The following is a 20,905-nucleotide window of genomic DNA, read 5'->3' on the forward strand; positions in this document are numbered from 1 at the left end:
TGACTTTTTTTGCATTTTTCACACACAAACAGCACTTTTACTGATGATATAATTGTTGTGATACATTTTCCAGTTTTGAAACACTAATATTTGTGTTCAGCAAAGTCTCCTGAGTAGAACAGGACCCCCCATGTACAGGTTTTATAGCGTTTTTGAAAGTTACAGGGTCAAATATATGGGTCAAATATTTTTACATTGAAAATGGCCAGGTTGGTTACGTGCCTTTGAGAGCGTATGGTAGCCCAGGAATGAGAATTACCCCCATGATGGCATACCATTTGTAAAAGAAGACAACCCAAGGTATTGCAAATGGGGTATGTCCAGTCTTTTTTAGTAACCACTTAGTCACAAACACTGGCCAAAATTAGCGTTCAATTTAGTTTTTTACTTTTTTCACACACAAACAAATATGAACGCTAACTTTGGCCAGTGTTTGCGACTAAGTGGCTACTAAAAAAGTCTGGACATACCCCATATTGAATACCCTGGGTTGTCTACTTTAAAAAAAATATGTACATGTGGGGTGTTATTTAGCAATTTATGACAGATAATATAGTGTTACAATGTCACTATTGATACATTTTAAAAATGTATGTTTTGAAACCGCAATATCCTACTTGTACTTATAGCCCTATAACATGCAAAAAAAATAGCAAAAAGCATGTAAACACTGGGTATTTTTGAACTCAGGACAACATTTTGAATCTATTTAGCTGTTTTTTTTCATTCGCTTTTGTAGATGAGTAAAAGATTTTTCACATAAAATTCAAAAAACGTGTATTTTTTTCAATTTTTCAGCATATTTTTCATTTTTTTTAAATTAAATTACATGAGATTATATAAACAATGGTATGTAAAGAAAGCCCCTTTTGTCCTGAAAAAAACAATATATAATTTGTATGGGAACAGTAAATGAGAGAGCGGAAAATTACAGCTAAACACAAACACCACAAAAGTGTCAAAAAGATGCCTGGTCGCAAATGTACAACATCGCAAAAACAGTCCAGTCCTTAAGGGGTTAAAGAAGGCCTTATTTTATACTTCAGTAATGCATTTAAAAAAAAATAAAAAAGCACAATTGACACCAAAGAAACACTGCTCAGCCCAATTATAAAATATCATATATCATTTGAGTTAGATCTAAAAACAGCTTGCAAAAGCTGCATATATCTTGTCTGCAGCCTTTGCAAGCCTTCCCCTATTTCCCCCAGCCCAAACTTTCTGTGGTTGTCCAATCGCACATTTCCAAAAGAAGCTCAATGAGACGTCTTTGCAAAGCAGGTGCTCTGGGCAACTACCTTCCTTTTTAGTTTAACTCCACTTAGCTAAACTAGTAGCAGGACCAGTTGTCAGATTGACAGCCAGTGTAGTGTGATAAGGCTAAGTTACAAAAGCCTCTTAAATATGCACTTTTTGTAAAATGAAAAAGGAGGGCAAACTTCACACCAAGTATTTTAGCATTTAGATGTTCCTTGGAAAGATAACCATCTTGGTCACCTGCCCTGGAAGTTATCTAGCGAAACTGCTTCAACTATCACAAATATTCAAGTTAAATGCATCTAGCTGCACCTCTCCAAAACGTCCCCAATAGGCAAGTCTCCTAGGCTATGCGATCTGCTACTGTAAAGCTCTGTGTAACAATGCAATCATTCACTTGCAAAATAAACAATGGATTAAAAAGAGGAATTCAGCCTCTATATTTGCAATATTATGTTGAATTCAAAAGGCCACTGAATTGCTCTCTCAAATCTCATCCCTTTAAAGAACTTCACAAATCATTCCACTACCCCAACACACTGTGATATTGAATATTATTACCTAGTTATCCAAAAAGACCATTCATAGTGTAACTTTTTAGATTCCCTTTTAGTGGTTGGTGGGCACCAATCTCAAAAGCAATTGTACAAGTTAGTCATAACAAAGCGGACCATGGCTTGTCATGTATTCAAGGCTTCATTTACATACCCCATGATGAACATAGTTTTCTCCAAGAAACTGCTTCATGACATGTTTGCCAAAGTCCAAAATATTTTGTAAGTGTTGGTAGACTTCCTCCGCAGTCTAGAAAGGGGGAAAAAAACAGCTTCATGAATTAAAGGGGAAAAAAATGTTATTCACGCATTTTATTTAAATATCATGGATCCTGGTAGCATCCAGAATACAAAATCACATGCAGGACATACAAAATACCACCAATACCAACCAATCTCTTTTAACACACTTTTTTTTCCCTCTTTCCCATTTTCTACCTTTGTTGTATCTACCTGTACTTACCTGAACCTGTCCCTCGCGGGCACATCCATCTTCCTTCGGCAGGTCCTCTTCACCTACTAACCCTTCAGCGCCAGGAGCCAACGCCACCACTATACTTTCACATGTGCAGCATTGAGGTCTATGAAGGGAGAACCTGCATTGACAGAGCCAATTCCCTGCAGCCATCATTGGTAGATCTGCCCAGTGTCTATAAGTGTCAGGCATAGGAAATATACAGAAACAAAGTAGTCTTCATTGTTCTGTACAGCTCAGATTTTAACACAAATCTTACATGTGTCCTCTTTTAAAAGTCACAAACTTGAACCTGTGCTTCATGTGAGACTGGCAGTAGACCCAGAATATGTTTAAAATCTTTGGCACTGCTGAAGGAAAAGTACTATAGGTATTAAAGGGACACTATAGGCACCCAGACCACTTTAGCTCATTGAAATAGTCAGGGTGCTGCAATGTAAAAACATTACAGTTCCAGAGAAACTACAATGTTTACATTGCAGCTCTAACTCTGCCTCCAGTGGTCTACCAGACAGTCACTAGATGGCTTCCTGAATTGAAACGGACCTTTGGTCCGGTATCTGACGCTGGATGTCCTCACTCTCTGCATGAGAACATTCAGCGTCAGAGTTTTGCCACATAAGAAAGCATTGATTCAGTAATCTTCTATGGGAAGTCTAATGCGAATATAGCTTTGTATTCCTGGCACTAAAGTATTCCTTTAAAGAGAACACAGATAGGTTTTTCCTTTATAAATACTGGCTTTGGGAGTATCAAAAAGATAGCTAATCTGAGATAAATTGGAGTAGTAACACAAGAATTTGAAGAATTAATTTGAACTATAAAACTATCACATTATCGTTTGTTTTATTTTTATTAAATCCTTTAAAACGGTACCCATTTACATGGATTAAAACCTGTGAGAAAAGAAGTTAGTGCATAAATGTCTTTGTAAGAACAGACCGTTGTAAATAAATAAGTCATACCTTACTCCTGTTTGGTAGAAACTTCAGGAACCTCAGGACCACACAGCGCTGGAAAAGACAGAAAACAAATTACATGTTTTGGAACATTGATACAAATGCAAAATCACAAGTTCTAAAATGGATTTGTTGATATTTTTCCATTTTAAACATGCACCTACCAAAGATGCAGCTAACCAGACGTGTTTTGAACAGGTATTGGAAGACTGGCCACCAAACGCTATAAGGAATACTTTGTAATTCATTACAGTAGTTCTACTCTCAACGGTGCTTGTGGGATGTTTGTTTTTTTGTGTGTGCATAGATTTGGGGGTGGGGGGTTACCATCAAAGGAAAAAGCACCACCCAAAAACCACAGTAAGATTTTTTTATTTATTTTATTTTTAAAGAGTCAAACACTCTTGGTAAGGTATATGCTTCCCATGTGCATATTAACCCACTTCCTAGACTTTGGATTAGCTACAAATAAAGACATCACACAAATGTCAATTTGTATTAAAAAAAAAAAAAAAAAAAAACTCATTTTTGTGACATGACTTTTAAAAGTATTCACATATAGGTCCTTTTCTGTTTTCAGATCCATCTTAAAATATCCACACAGCGATCTCGTGAAAAGGGTTGTCTCTCACATGACTTTCTAAGTAACCTGAGTGCACAATGTGACATTTAGATGTACAAAGCCTGCACTCACAAGGCACCTTCAGTACAAAATACTGCCGGGAACTGAACAAAAAGCAACTACAAGAATAATGCAATTTCTTGGGGCAGGTAGAGGAAAGAACAGACCGATAACCAGCCGTGACACCTAATATGATAAGAATTGATACATACGGTATATGCACCTCACAAATGTCAGCCTTTAGTATAATTACAGAAGTGGGACGATGAAACAGTGGGAATTGTCATTATTGGATGCACTAGGCAAAAATATAAACTCTCTCTCTCTCTCTCTCTCTCTACATACACTGCTGGAGACCTTTCTACAGAAAAAAAGAAAAAGAAGTGATTAATTACTATATCAAGTTAATGCTTTCCACACCCATTTGGAATAATATTGAAGGAATTTGTAAAGGCTGCCAACTGGAAAGAAGCACTGGTTTAAATACCAAAGTGAAATGGCAACGTTGTTAAACAAGATAAGAATAACACTATGGTCACCAGAACTATCACAGCTTAGTATAGTGGTTCTGGTGATTATAGTCAGTCTCTGCAGGCTTTTTAAAGTAAACGCTGTTTACACTGCTACCTAGTAAATCCTCTAGGTGCAGTCACTCAGGCGGCAACTAGAGGTGCTTCCTATCTCAGTGTTGCAGAGTGTGCAGCATCAATGTTCCGCATCTCCATGCTCTGCATGGACACCCATAGAGATGGTTTGTTTCAATGCACCTCTATGAGGAGATGCAGAATGACGCAACGCAGTGTTTTGCTGCGCATGCACAATAGCCTCCAAATGCTTTCTTAAGGGCCAGCCACGGCAATACCTAAAAGCTGAGGGGGGCTAGTGACCTAACGGATAGGTAGCAGACTAATGCTGATGTAACAACACCTATACTCAGCAGCTTCTTTCCCAGTCACAGACTGGGGGAGTTTCTGTGGCTGGGAACTCAAGGCTGTATTTCAGTCTCCTACCTACCATGTCCCAAGCTGCCTCTGCTTGCATGCAGTGCCCCTTCTCTCTGGTGCCCGATCACAAGTCTCCTCTGTCCCTGGTCTCCAGTGCCGGCCTCTGGTGGGCTGGAGGTGAATAGCAGGGAGTGCTGATCATAACTTCTCCCTCGAGGTTCTGGCGCTGTGTGGAGTCAGAGCGCAGGCTGTGAATCTCTGAGGCTGCCTCTGACTCACTAAGTGAGCGCCAGAACCGCGAGGGAGAAGTTATGATGATCTAGCTGCAGCTCCTGCTAGGTGCACCACTGGACCATCAGGGATTCAGCTTGCGAGCCGTGTCGGCTGCCAGGGCGCCCCTTGTGTTATGGCGCCCTGTGCGACCGCACAGTTCGCACCAGTGGCGGATCCAGAACCTGATCTCGGGAGGGGCACTTGTAGATTATTTAAAGAAATAATCCAGGCACAATAACCACTATAGCTCAGTGTAGTAGTTATGGCGCCAGTAGTGTGTGCATGGGGGCAGTGTTTGTGGGGCAATGTGTGTAGTGTGTGTATGGGGGCAGTGTGTGTAGTGTGTGCATGGGGGCAGTGTTTGTGGGGCAGTGTGTGTAGTGTGTGTATGGGGCAGTGTTTGTGGGGCAGTGTGTGTAGTGTGTGTATGGGGCAGTGTTTGTGGGGCAGTGTGTGTAGTGTGTGTATGGGGCAGTGTGTGCATGGGGACAGTGTTTGTGGGGCAATGTGTGTAGTGTGTGCATGGGGGCAGTGTGTGTATGGGGGGTAAGGAGGGTAGGGAGGCTTTTTTATTTAATTAAAATTAATATATTCATGTCCCCCCTCCCTTCTTCCCTTTACTGGGAGGAGGGGGGACATTTCTTAGTCCCTGGTGGTCCGGTGGGGAATCCCTGGTCGTCCCAGTGGTAGTGAGATGAACTCTAGCCCAGTAACAGGGCTAGAGTTCACTCTCGCGAGATTTGGAGCGTTGCCGTGGTTACCGCGGCAACTCTCCAAATCTCGTGAGAGGAGGACCCGGAGGAGCTGCAGGTAAGAGCTCCCGGGTCCTCTCTCACTCCCTCCCCTGCCGGCTGTCAGCACAGTGCCTGCAGACCGGGGAGGGAGATCTCTGATCTACCCTCCGGTCCGCAGGCACATTGCAGGGCTGGCACTTGGGCAATGCCAGCCCTGCATTAGCCGGCAGACTCGCACACCCCTGGGCGGCCCGGTACCATTTGATCCACGGACCGGTACGCGGCCCGGGGGTTGGGGAACACTGCTTTAAAGGACCACTATAGGCATCCCTCTAGTTCCGGTCACTGACAGCCAGTAAAGGCATATCTGTCCAGCAAATCAGATGGTCTCACAGAGATTGATTGACGCAGCGCTGCGTTTTGCCACATATGCACATTAGCCTCCATATAGTAAGGATAATTGTGGAATACATCACATGACACTATGGGAAAACACTGGATTGGCTGAGATCATCAAGCTTGATAATCTCAGCCAAATAGGCTGGAGAGAGCGGCGCTACATGGGATAAATGGTAACCAATAGCTTATTAACCCTTGCAGGGTTATATCGATAGGAACACACATTTCTATTCCGAGTGTTCTTGTAGTTAATAAATTAAAAAATGGGGCCAGAATCACATAATTTCCGGATATGAAGGCTAGGTCAAGAAGAAGTTATTTTGCTTAGCCTTATGTTATCACTTCAGCTAATCCTATATGGAGGAAAAAGTACTTAACTTAACAATAATTATAATAATAGAAGTGTGTCTTAGAAATGCTGGCCAGATTTATGAATAATTTAGAGGTCAGAAAAACCATTTCAGGGGTTTACAATTCTTTTCTTTACTAGGAATCACAAATAGGAAGGTTTATGAAATATTACAAAATACTCTGCTACCTCGCTGCTGTGGATTGTCCAGCTTTGCATATCACTATAGTACCTAACCCTGCTCCTAGTTTATTTGTTTTACAGCAGGTATGACTCACTCTCACCCACTGGAACATTTGCAACTGGAATGTGTACAGAGACATCAAGGTGATTCCCCTGATTTTTATGCAAGCGAGATAACCCCTTATTTAGAAAAGGGCACCACACATTCCATAGTAGTTAGCCTGCAGTTGAATATTAAATACATTAGTTTTCTGCAGCAGGATGGGATTAGTAAATATCTTTTTATTTACCGATAAATGGGCAAAGTTAAAAAAAAAAAAATATCTATGACAAGGGTCAGCAACCTGTGGCACTCTGGGTGACTGTGCATGGCACACAAAGCTGCCTGACCCAAACAGGATGAGGAGACATGAGGATCTCCCCTGGAGCTAGTCTATCAGTTGTCCCAGTGGAGCATTGAGTACTAGCAAGGATTGTATCAGTTGGTGAGGGGAAGCCCTCAATTTAATCACTTCAAGACGTGAAGGAAGTGATCTCAGAGAATGTGAATCTGCATTGGAGGAGAGCAGCAACTACCGCAACCCCAACCCTTGTCCTGTACCTGGCCGGCCCAGCCCCTCACTTAACCCCAAGGATACACAAAGCCAGACATACACACAGTTGCAAAAGAGGTCTCCCCCACACAGTCCAGAAGCAGACACACAGCCCCCACAAACACAATACTACTGAAAACCCAGAGACAACCCCACAAGGAACTCCCACAACCCCAAGCAGCCATTACTGTACACAACACGCCCCCCTCCAGCAAACTACAACCTATCACCACACACAACCCAAATTCACAGACACGCAAAACAGCGCACATTTGCACAAATACGACCCTATAAAGCAACTGCAGAACCCATACATAAGCAGAATTCAGCAACACACACACACGTGCTGCTAAAAGGTTGCCTAACCCTGATCTATAATAACCTGACCAGAGCATTTAACCTCCTTTAGCTTGAATATATTCTAGAGCTATTATTTCTAAAGCACCAACATATTCCATGGCACTATATATTAGATGGAAGCTATGTTATTTATATAAATTATGTGTGTGCACAAGCATGTAAAGAGTGTCACTGTAGCTCTGGTCAATTTATTTCAGGAACCCAGATCCTGTTGCATACATGCCCCGATTCAATTACTGCTATTCCCCCCTAGTCTGTCACCTTGCACGTTATTTCCTTCATTGCAATCTACAATGAAAGCCCCTGTCTGACTCATCCATCAGACAGGGGTTCTACCCACAACATTGGACTATTCAAAGTATTTAAATGAATTACAGAAAATAGAATTAAGATTATATAAAATTAAGATAGGGTAATTAAAATGTGAAGAAAGGTGAGTAATCGGGGGGCGGGGCCGGACCGCCGAGCTGGATGGCCGCAGGCACGCTGAGCTCCTGCAAGCCACCAAACTTTAAGCATAGAAACTGAATGATTTTCGGCACTATTAGCGACCACCAGCAGGGGTCCACGGAGCAAAAGGGGATACTGGATCCAGGGTGAGGCTGGCTTGACGAGCTGCAGTCCCCTGGAGGAGAGGGCATCGATGCCCCAATCAGGGCCTACTCCGGCGGTGAGTGGGGCGGACGGCCGCTGCCCCACTATCCTGCCTAACACACCCCGCCTGGGGCCCAAACGAATGTGAACAAGGCCCTGCTCCCCCCCCCCCTCTGGACCGGGGGGGGATATCCCGGTCCCTGCTGGGGAACTCACCTCACAGCTGAGCCGACAGAAGCTGATCCTGAGACAGCATGGTGAGCTCAAGATGGCCGCCAACCTGCAACCCCCATCATAACAATCCATCCCAGAGCACCAGAACTGGGCAGCTATGTTTGAAGCAAAGTTCGAGCAGCAATGCCAGGAATTTTGGCTCCGAATAAGCCAGCGCCCAAAAACACACAGCGCCCAAACCACTCTTACGAGATCCACCCGGTAATGCAGCGACCATGAGTACTGGGAAGCCCCTGCCACACTCACCTAAGACGGCGGGAGGTCTCCTCAGGGGATGGCCGACCTCACATGGCGGAATGCCCCACACAAGGAAACGACAACCGCGGGAGAGACCGAAGCGGGACCAGCGCCGTCGGAAGCCCAGCTGCACTACCACACACCCAAAACGCAATCTGCTTGGGGTCCCTATCCCCTCCATGGCGCACTCCCCGGGAACGCATGGCATGTACAGGAAGCTGATGATCAATGAAAACGGATGGAGCTGCAAGTCAAGTGACGCGGTCTGGGACAGGAGGGATGCCTTGCTAGGGACCCTGGAACTCTCACCTAACCTCTATCGGGTTGGTGTGGGCTGAAAGTGACTGGCTATGGGACATTTGTATCTCAGCTTGGGTATTTGAGCTGTTGAAAGTTTCATGTTGTTTGGGGGACCCCAGCAGTTTCTATTCTTTCCACCCTTACTTTCCCCTAACTTTCCCCTGCTACACTACTCTGTTAGAACCCACCCCCCCCCCCCCCCCCCCCTTTATTTTAGACTGGTTCTTGGTATTCTGTGTAGTCTTAACATGTGTCTCCAATCAATAACCTCAGTGTAACTTGCCTCCTGGCAAAAATGACAGGTTGGGGGCGGGGCCGGACCGCCGAGCTGGACGGTCGCAGGCAAGTGGAGCTCCTGCACCAAAAACCTAATGGTGAACCCAAAACCCGTATTTTTCTGGACCAACTGACCGACAGCCACGGCGCCCGACGCAGAAAGACTGCTGAAACCAGGGAGAGGCTGGCTCTCCGGGCTTCAGTCCCCTGGCGGAGAGGCTTTGGGTGTCTCAAGCAGAGGCCTTCTCCGGCGGTGAGTGGGGCGGACGGCCGCTGCCCCACTATCCTGCACTCCAGCATCCAGCCCAGAGCGTGCACCCGAGCGGATCCGGCCCCGTTTCCCCCCCCCTATGGACCGGGGGGGTGATCCCGGTCCTCACCCTAACAGCCTGCTCGAGCCACAGTGGACGAAACCGCTGCACCTAAAATGGCGGCCGCCATGTGCACAAGAGAGAGGAAGAGGATCAGCACCCTCCCTGTGCAAGTGACTGATACCGCGGCTGAAGCCCCCAGACACTGCCACGCAAGGGATTAAAATCCCTACCATCTACCCCAACAACCGTCCATACCGACATCAGCCACACAGGGGGGACAGAATTATCCTGCGACCTGATAACAGCAGGCTGCAAGGACCGGGCAGGGTGCCATGCAGGGTGCCCCTGCAAGAAACTGGACCTATCACTCACCCTTCGTCCAACCTGCCGCCCAGCGACCGCACGAAAACTACACTGAGCCTCCCATCACGGCTGACCCAGACCTCCAAAGGCCCATCCACGCCATAAAGCAGCTGCAGCCCCTGTGACACCAGCGTGCAACCCACAGAACAGCAGAGCTGAACAGCAGTTAAACGAGCTGAACTGGCACCGGTTGGCAGTGGGACTCCCCTCCCGAGTACGGTCTCAAGACCATCAAATTGGCGGCCCCCCGTGGGGACACAGCGGATAGCCCGGGCTGGCATGGGTGATAATAACGACAGTATTACAGAGACTGTTGATACTATTAAAATGTATGAAGACAAAGCGACAAATGTTTAAAGTGACAACAGTTAACGCGACGAATGCTATTATTTCTGTGACTGATGAGAGCACTAAAGCGACTGACCATAGAATTAAAGCGACCGTTTATTGCCTGAAAGCGACTAACAAATATCTAGCATGACCATCATTTACAATGCCTAGGCCCTAACATGTCTGTACAGCTACTAAAATCCTAGCATGCGACATCTGTACAACTAGTGTAAACTATGACTAAGCCTTATTACCATATAAATCTATTGTGTAAACTGACCTTAGGCTGACTATAACATAAAAAAAAAATTGTGCCTGTTAATCACTGGTCCCGCTTGTTTAGCGTGGAAAATGCTTGGGGATTGCTTTCGGGGCACCTCATGCCTATCTGTAATATCTATGCGCACTACCAAAATAAAGAATTTAAAAAAAAAAAAATGACAGGTTTTCACGCATATATGACAGTCCCACTTAAATGGCACCCACCCTGCTCAGCGAGTTAAGCCTGATTTGTGTCCTCTAGCCAGCCTATACTCTACGCGACATACACCTGATAGCACTGAGGACCATTTCTCTTTGATAATAGCTGTATTACACAGTTCCTTAATCTACTCTCACAGTCCAGTTGGTAAACAAAATTGAGAATTTACTGCAATATAGCAATCTGGACGTATGCTATCTAGCCTGTAGCAATCATCTTATTAACAAAAATTTGCTTACTTATCAAGACCATGAATCTGTTATGCATGCTATTGTGGCCTTGCAAAGCTATTTGTATTACTCTCTGCACACAAAAATAAAGAATTAAAAAAAAAAAAAAAAGGTGAGTAATCAGCCATAATTGTAGCACTATTTTGCACACATAAAATATCTTCAAAGAGAGTTGGCACATTTTGTGAGAGAAGACTTTGCACCTGTTCGTGATCTCTTCAATATACCAGCACAGAGTCTACGAGCACAGCGGCTCCCAACCCTTGGTACACGTACCCCCAGGGTTACAGTCCTGTTCCCCTGGCGGTACACAGGGAGTGTGGGGGGGGAGGAAGTCGGTAATGAAGATTCTACCGCCGGTGCAGCTGCACCAGACAGGTTGGGAAACGCAGGGGGAGGGGCTATGTGCCATCAATGGCTCGATCATGTGCTGCTGTGGTGCTTTAAAAGGGCAACCAGGCCTCTCCTTATCTACAGGGAAGGCTGGGAGGAAGTGAGAGACAGTCAATTCCTCCCAGCTTGTACAGACATAGCCGCAAAAGAGGGCGGACTGGGAAATGAGCCTTAATCCCAACAGCCCCAGCCAACATCCTGTGTATCTGATCTGCAAGTATGTGTATATCTGTGTGTGTGCGCGTCTGTATCTGCATGTATGTCTGTGTGCTCGTCTGTGTATCTGCATGTGTGTCAGAGTATGTATATGCCAATATGCCTGGGGCACAGAAGAATCAGTGAGCCTGGGGCAGAGAAGGAGCAAGAAAGCACGGGACAGAGGAGAACAAGGGACCTTGAGCAAAGAAAAAGGAGAGATCGGCATAGAAAAACCGTATACATATAAAATAACAGCAACTATATTAATTACAATCGTTTTGCTAATATAAGGAGTACAGAATAGATGCCATGTGAAAAAAGGCTGGGAAGCACTGTTCTGTCACATTCTGATACAATGTGCATCATATTTTGGCTTTGTAATGAGAACAGTACTTGTAGTTTAAAGGGACACTATAGTCACCTGAACAACTTTAGCTTAATGAAGCCGTTTTGGTGTATAGAACATGCTCCTGCAGCCTCACTGCTCAATCCTCTGCCATTTAGGAGTTAAATCCCTTTTCCCCGTTTATGAACCCTAGTCACACCTCCCTGCATGTGACTTGCACAGCCTTCCATAAACACTTCCTGTAAAGAGAGCCCTATTTAGGCTTTCTTTATTGCAAGTTCTGTTTAATTAAGATTTTCTTATCCCCTGCTATGTTAATAGCTTGCTAGACCCTGCAAGAGCCTCTTGTATGTAATGAAAGTTCTATTTACAGAGCAATTTTTTTTTCATGCAGGCTGTGTCAATCAGAGGCAAATACCACTGCCAGTAAGAGCACACATCCAAACCCGCGCAGGACCAGACCGACGCACACTCCAGCCGCTATACAGCAGTACCCTGTGTACACAAAGAGTAGCCTAGCAACAGGACTCTCAGGACCGAGACCGGCTACGGCTGAGTTCCCACGCGGCTCACATGTCTGGACACTAACCCCGGAAGGCATAGGCTGACAGGGGGGACATTGAGGGACACTCTGGGTCATAAGGCTTTCGATCTGCCTCCCATCACGTTTAATTCTAAGATTAATATGGGTTTCCAGCTCTGCTCCCCTTAACGAGAGAATGCAGTACCAGTGGACTTCGTGTTATATGATGTTATAAAATGTCCATGTTAATCGTATTGCAGCACAAATGTCATACCAGTCTATATATTATATAATATGCCTCACCAATTGGCTAAACAAGGCAGATTTCAGCATACCTCCCAACATGTCTAATAGTGTAACACAGATACCTGATCCAATTAGCTGCCCCTGTACTTAGGCTGTGCAGGTCCAAACAGACTAGCTCGATAGCACTAACTGTGTATTCCACAACCTCTAAAAATGTATGTATGCAACACAGAACAGGATGTTTTCTCTTGCTCACTAAATTAAACCTGTAATGTGCCCAACAGCAGATATAGCCTGTCCTCAGATGATCAGCATGTCCTACAATACTGTATTTCAACGCTGTCCCTCTACTATACCATAAGCTTGTGTCACAAACTACTTACTGTAAGTTATCTTCAGCTCCTTGTCTATGAACCAACTTGGTAAATTGGAAATGTAAGCCTACCCTCCTCCGTATTCCCTCTATACATGTTAGACTCAGCTTGTATCTTATATCACCCAAAAATTGTGCAGTACACTCAAATGCCTTAAACTTGTTATGCTATGTTCAGCTCTTTGTCTTGCTACCACAGTTGGGGCATTGCAAGAATAATTGTTCTAATTATGCACACAAAAAATAAAAAAATAAAATAAAATAAAAATACAAACCCACTGTCTGGAAATCTATTCATAAACAGGACTATACATAGGACACTATGTCACACATTTAGACTGGAAGAAAGGAGATTTAGTCTAAGGCAAATAATAGTTTTTCTTTACAGTAAGAACAATAAGGATGAGGAATTCTCTGAGGAGGTGGTTTTATCAGAATATACACAGATATTTAAACAGCAATTGAATAAATTGAATATCTGCAAAAACATAATATACAGGGGCAAGGATAATTTTTTTCCTAGTTTGTTTCAAAATGGGAAAGTGCTTCAGACAGTTTTTTGCCTTTTGGATCAACAGCAAAAACAAATGTGAGAAATACTTGATGGACGCATATCTCTTTTCAGCAATGTAACTATGTAAGTTGGGAATTACCAGAAGACAAAAGTAGTCCATACTTTGACATGATATCTTTTGACTGCGTTGGAATTTCAATAAAAGTACAACACAAGACTGTCAGCCACTAGAGGCACTTCAGCCTTGAGACCTTCAATTTTGAGGGTCTTCATGTTTAGCATCATCAAGCGTTGGATTGTTGGAGCACAGCAGTTATCCCGAATGCTGCTTCTATGAGAAGTACTGGACTGACAACAATCAGAGGTGAAGCAGCTGCAGCAAGACGTCTGTTCTAGCACTGGAGTAAACGTGCATTTTATAGAGATATTTTTTTTTTTTTTTTTTTTTTTTTTTTTTAACGCATTTGTTTGTAGCCCAGAAAATAAAAAAGGAACACTTATAAATACTAAAAATGTATTAACATTAGTGTTCCTTTAAATGCAAGGTTAAAGAAAGAATATAAACTGTGTTGTAGGGTGTGCAATCTATGTATCCAAGGTTCACACAGCTTGATTTGCAAGCCTGTAAACGTTGCTTGTTTTGAAGCCAGCAGATGAAAGCTCCGGCCAAATATCTACAGAGGACGGTCTGTGAAAGCCGGCAACAGCAGCCTTACTCAGCAGAACGAGTAAAAGCAGCAGCTTAAGAGGAACAGACAGTGCAGGGATGCGAACACCCATATTATACCTACACTGACTAGATATAGATCAGGCTAACTAACATTAGCCATTATTAGTTTTAAACAATTTTAGCACCAAAAAGGACAATTCTTTTTTTTTTTTCCAGTTTATAACACTTCCTTCAAACACACTATCCTCACTAAAAGCGCTTTTCTATGGCTAGAACTACAAATGCACAACAACAAAAAACTGTGATGATTTTGAGAAGGAAATGTTTATTGCCACACAGTGTGCGCACACTTTTCTGTTGTGTGTGCTATGCTAGTGACCAAGCAGTAGTTAAACTGATGTAACCATATTTTTATAACCCCCTGATCCAGTTGATGACTAAATGCTTGCTTGAATCAGCTCATACCAGCTTCTGAAATATATGACTGTATGTCATTGCAGTTACAGGATGATACACATTAACGCATGGAATTCACGAGGCCATTACTCATGCACAAAATGCTTTAAGGAAAAGGTGATAAAGCATGTACCTATTAAATGAGGTCTTCCTCTGCTTGGCTATCTCAGCAGTGCTTAAGAAAAAGAAAGTACCCCCTTGCGGGGATAAGGTAAGTGTGTCCAGATCGTATCTCAGTAGGGGGTAACCCTTGTAATATATACAGTAGGACAGTAAAGGTAGTGTATGCCTAAGACCCAAGGTCTAGGTAACACAAGTAAGATACGGATCTCAGAAGCCTGCTAAAATTAATAATCTTTAATAAGGTATACTTAACCATGAACAAATAAAACAACAAAATGTGAATACTTAAAATAAAAAATCACCCAAAAACTGTGCAAGAGGAGATTGAAATGGGCTCAGGGAGTAATGGATGAGATATCAACTTAGGCAAAAGTGCTCTAGATGTATACTCATTACTGGGGAATAGAATTGGGAGGTACCACTGTACACTTAACTACCCGAACTATTGAGTTCGTTTATATTCAACAGGGGAACATAAAAGTATCCCATATCTACACTATCTACCAGTCAGTGCATACAGCACTGAGGTTAGTTTCAAGTAGTGTTGAGTCTGTTTATATTCAATAGGGGAACATCTAAGTATCCCACATCTATACTATCCACCTAGTGCTTTATGTTACTACCCTGTATTTAGCTATAAAGGTGTGACCAAATGCATTTTTCTGCACTATTTTAAGTTGCAGTACCCTCTTATGTTACTTTGTGACGGCCATATGTTCCACCTGTGACCTCTAAGCAAGTATTTAACATTACCTGTTGCTATATCTTGAAGTGTTATATTGTTAAGAGCCCCTTGGCTCTATACCTCCATACGAATATACACTTCTGCAGTCCAGTGTTAAGGGTTTGGCTCTGTTACAATTCAGCCGGGTAGTTAAGTGTACAGTGGTACCTCCCAATTCTATTCCCCAGTAATGAGTATACATCTAGAGCACTTTTGCCTAAGTTGATATCTCATCCATTACTCCCTGAGCCCATTTCAATCTCCTCTTGCACAGTTTTTGGGTGATTTTTTATTTTAAGTATTCACATTTTGTTGTTTTATTTGTTCATGGTTAAGTATACCTTATTAAAGATTATTAATTTTAGCAGGCTTCTGAGATCCGTATCTTACTTGTGTTACCTAGACCTTGGGTCTTAGGCATACACTACCTTTACTATCTCAGCAGTGCTGCAGCTCTCATCTACCTTCAGTAAATTAACTTTGTTATGGACACATTCTATGAAATGATTCCAACAGAAATAATCTTTTAACGGTGAGTACGCCTAACGCACCTCTACCCACCCTACAGGGGAACAGAAAACTGACTGGGGGCCCCATATAAGACAGTGCACACAAAGAGGCAGTATGGTCGTGCCGCCCCCTGTACCACACTGGCGTATACCCCCCCCCCCCCCTCTTCTCCCTTCTTACTATCCTCCCTCTTGTTAACCTTTCCTCCCAGTGGTCTATACTCTCTCTCCACTTTTTCCACGGGAAGGGACGCAAATGCAGAGTCCACTACACTGGCTCCCACCACAGACCTCTGACACCTAACAGGGTCCACGTCAAAGAGCCTAGTTACTGAGTCCCAACCCACACACCAAACATTACCACAGGCAACACAAGCTGCTCATCACAGAAAGCTTGTCGAACTGCTCTCCGCTGGTTTTTCTCCAAGGTATACAAAAACAAAAATGAAGGATCTTTGTTGCAACTAGTAACAGAAGTGTTTTAACTGATAAAGGAACGCAATGATGTTGATGTCACAGAGGCAATGTTAACCTGTACGTCAAATCTCACTGGTCTGATGCATATTGTATTGTAACATTTCCAACAAGATTTTTCATACAAAAAAATAATCTTTTAATAAGATTAAGAAGAAAAAAAAATGTCAATAAAAAGAGTATCATGCAGTTCTGCTTCCAGAACCAACAGGATGAAAATGAAAATGCAAGATGTGTTTAAAAGCATCGCTTAAAGAAAGGGGAAAAAAAGAAATACAAAACAAATGTAAAAATTACCAAGTGTGTGTGTGTATATGTGTATATGTGTATATGTGTATATGTATGTATATATATATATATATATATATATATATATATACATATATATACATATACACACACACACACACACACACACACACACGCACATCAAATTAATGGTGAAAGTCAAAGAATCATGTATCTTGTCTTCGATAGGAAACCACTAAAAACCCACCATTGAAGACAAACTAAAAAGTTACTTTCAGTGTCCCCAAAAGCCCCAGTCACAGATTTCAGGATATATGGACATATGCATTACAGTTGTAGAAATGGATTCCCCATCTCAACAAGAGATAATGACAAACAGATTTCACAAATATTACCAGGTTCAAATCTAATTTGCACTTTTATTAGCCAAATAAAGTTTTCAAAATTTGAATGCGCATAAGATTCAATGATGCATTAGATGCGCATAAAGTCACTGGCGAAATTCAAAATTTGCCAGTGGATTTTGAATTGAGCCAGCAAATTTCACACAGGCTAATTTCGCCCGGGAAAGAGGGTGGTCCTTGCTTAATGATCGTTGTAGGAACAGAATGGTCATTAAGTGAGGGGTTATTTGAGTTATAAGGAACCATTGTAAAAATTAACAAAAAACAATGCATGTTGTACAGTAGGATCCTCTTGTACAAAATGTGCATCCCATTGTACAGCGCTATGGAATTTGCTGGCTCTATACAAATAATAAAAATATAATAATAATTACAATTACATTCATCACATTCGTCGGTGAATGCGTCAAAAACCGTAATCATCCATGTTTTCATAAGCACATTAGATCTATTAACTTAGCTCACAACCATTGAAATAGAATTTCTGACATACTTTAGAATTTCAGAATCTGGGTAACACGTCCATCTTTCACAGTTTTTTTATACAAACAAGTAATGCTTCACGTAAGGTAGGAGAAGCATTTTTGGGCCAGGCATTATTGGATGCTACAGACAGGCATTTGGAGACAGGAGCATCCATTTCCATAGCCCCCAACTCCCCTCCTTTAATTATAACAATAATAAATAACCTATTTACTAACCCTCCAGCTAGCAAGTGTAAAGCAAATGTTGTGCTATATAAAGTGATAGCACTTACACTTGAAGACCAATTTATTTATACCATAACTCAAATCATGTCAAAAGTAATAAGAATTGCTGTATAGGACCTGTTAAATCCACAATGCTTCCTGTTATGAACACTTGTCACATTAAAATGCAAACTAAAGTAGTGGTTTGTCATAAACATTAACATTGTACACACATGTCTATACATACCAGGCATCTATTTCATCATCGCCATACTCACATCAGTCAATACCAACCCCCCACACTATCTAATCATCTCCCCTAACTTGCCACAAACATGACTCACAGCACAAATACACATTATCTGTCCTGTTGCTGCTTAAGTCATTGTTTATTGCCCAATTACACTTCATAATTCTGCTTTAAAACAATAGAACACTTTGCTATATTGTTCTAATGAAGCCTGAACTAACCTAAATCAAGAGTTTCTCTTTTTAACCTAAACCTTTATATTCCATAATCTTTTGTGAAGTTCCCTTGGCAAGACCAACACCCAAAATATGTTCCAAGAAGGGAGTTGATCAATATTACTTTTCCAAAGCCAATACCGACACAGATTATCAGTCGCCGTTCGGGCCAACTGCAGATAAATGGTGCTGATATTTTGTACATTTAATCCTTTTAAAAAATTAAAAAATGTCTACACAATTCAGCAATTAAAGGGACACTATAGTCACCAGAACAACTCCAGCTTATTGAATTTGTTCTGGTGAATAGAATCATTACCTTCAGGCTTTTTGCTGTAAACACGGTCTTGTCAGAGAAAATGCAGTGTTTACATTACAGTCTAGTGATAACTTCACTGGCCACTCCACAGATGGCTGTTAGAGATCCTTCCTGGGTCATGGCTGCCTAAAATGCATCCAAACATTCAGTATCTCCTCCCTCTGCATGCAGACACTGAACTTTCCTCATAGAGAATTATTGATTCAATTCATCTCTATGAGGAGATGCTGATTGGCCAGGGCTGTGTTTGAATCATGCTGGCTCTGCCCCTGATATGCCTCCTTGTCAGTCTCAGTCAATCTTATGGGGAAGCACTGTTATTGGATCAGGCCACCACTTCTGATGTCAGCAGACTGCTTGTTTTTCTGAGGCAAACAGCATGCAGAGTTACAGCTTCAGGCTTGAATACAGTAAGATTTTGCTATATTTATGGAGGCATGAGGGGCTAGATGGTGGTGTTAACACTATAGGGTCAGGAATACAGGTTTGTGTTCCTGACCCTATAGTGATCCTTTAACTAAACATGCTGACACCAATCGCACTCCTATCACTCTCAAGCACCTGGTACATGGTGGGTCAGTGAGATCGCAGCATGTACAATGCTGTTACAGATAGGAGAGTGTGAGCTGACAGCAAACTCCTATCACTCTGTCAGCCAGCCCAATACATTACAGGAGATTATTCACGGTCTCACCTCCCTGCCTCCAGCTTAGCTCTGCATATGGGGACTCACAGAAAGGGGTGACATGAGGTCAGAACATGCAACTTCATTGGCTAGCGACTAGAGTTTCCAGATGCAGAAGCAGTGTGTGGTGACTTGAGTTGAGCAAGTTATCGGTAAGATCAGTAAACTACACAGACGATACAAATTATCAGCTCTAAACCCCTAGTTCAAAGCGAATGTGGAATTGAAAGGAAGTGGAAAGCTTAGATTCGCAATGGCATCAATCACAAAATATACACACTATCATTGCATAAAGGAACATTGTAGAGACTATAACTATTTTACTACATGGAATTGGTTCTAGTGCCTGGAGTCTCCTGGCACTGTCCCTCCCATTTACTGTTAAAGGGAATCTCCAGTGCCAGAAAAACAATCTGTTTTCCTGGCACTGGAGGGTCCCTCTCCCTCCCACCCCTCAATACCCGGTTACTGAAGGGGTAAAAACCCTTTCAGTGACTTACCTGAGGCAGCGGCGATGTCCCTCGCCGCTGTCTCCGCGACGCTCCTCCTATCCATTGCGTCGGCCGGTGGGCGAGACTGATCTCGCCCACCGGCCGAGGGGACCTAATGCGCATGCGCAGCAATGCCGCGCATGCGCATTATGTCTCTCCATAGGAAAGCATTGAAAAATAATTTCAATGCTTTCCTATGGGGTTTTGAGCGACACTGGAGGTCCTCACACAGCGTGAGGACGTCCAGCGACGCTCTAGCACAGGTTTCCTGTGCTAGAAACCAGGAAGTTCCCTCTAGTGGCTGTCTAGTAGACAGCCACTAGAGGTGGAGTTAACCCTGCAAGGTAATTATTGCAGTTTATAAAAAACTGCAATAATTAGACTTGCAGGGTTAAGAGTAGTGGGAGTTTGCACACAGACCACTCCAATGAGCAGAAGTGGTCTGGGTGCCTAGAGTGTCCCTTTAAACCATTTTCAACCAATTTACCATTACATAAGGGCCCCTTGCCACCCACAGCCCAGGAATTACTTCCTTCTAGTCATAATTTAAACCTGCAAAGGGCCCTTTGATAGGCTAAAAGCAGTCAGCTGTAACACTCAACCAATCACTGCCAAGCATTGCTACTTGGGCTAATGCTTCATCAGTAGCCCAAGAGGCACAAAGGGATGGGCTGTTTAGAGGACTCGTTTTAGCATTGACAACATTTTAATGCTAATCAGAAGGACGACACCAGGGGACTCCAGACACTAATCACTTCAATGAGTTCAAGCAGTTATAGTGCCTACAGTATCCCTTTAAAGGGACACCATAGCATTAGGAATACCAACCTTGCTCCTCCGCCAACAGCAGCCGGCGGGAAGAGACCTAATGTGCATGCGCGGCAATGGGCGGGCAGACGCGCATTAGACCTCCCCATAGGAAAGCATTATTGTATGCTTTCCTATAGGGAAAATCTGACGCTGGAGGTCCCTGAGGACGTCCAGGGTCAGATA

The 20,905-nt window shown here is 43.0% G+C and overlaps 1 protein-coding gene across 1 annotated transcript in view; it reads right to left on the minus strand.

Annotated features, from left to right (window-relative positions):
* Positions 1–20,905, minus strand: part of IPPK (inositol-pentakisphosphate 2-kinase) — a 53,322-nt gene that overhangs the window by 28,310 nt on the left and 4,107 nt on the right. The window contains exons 2-3 of the mRNA XM_063426478.1: positions 3,252–3,299; positions 1,966–2,061 (exon numbers count right to left, since the gene is read on the minus strand). Coding sequence (XP_063282548.1) covers positions 1,966–2,061; positions 3,252–3,299 — 144 coding nt within the window. The remainder of the gene's footprint in view (positions 1–1,965; positions 2,062–3,251; positions 3,300–20,905) is intronic.

Source organism: Pelobates fuscus, chromosome 7 (assembly GCF_036172605.1).
Source record: "Pelobates fuscus isolate aPelFus1 chromosome 7, aPelFus1.pri, whole genome shotgun sequence".
NCBI classification, from domain to species: Eukaryota; Metazoa; Chordata; class Amphibia; order Anura; family Pelobatidae; genus Pelobates; species Pelobates fuscus.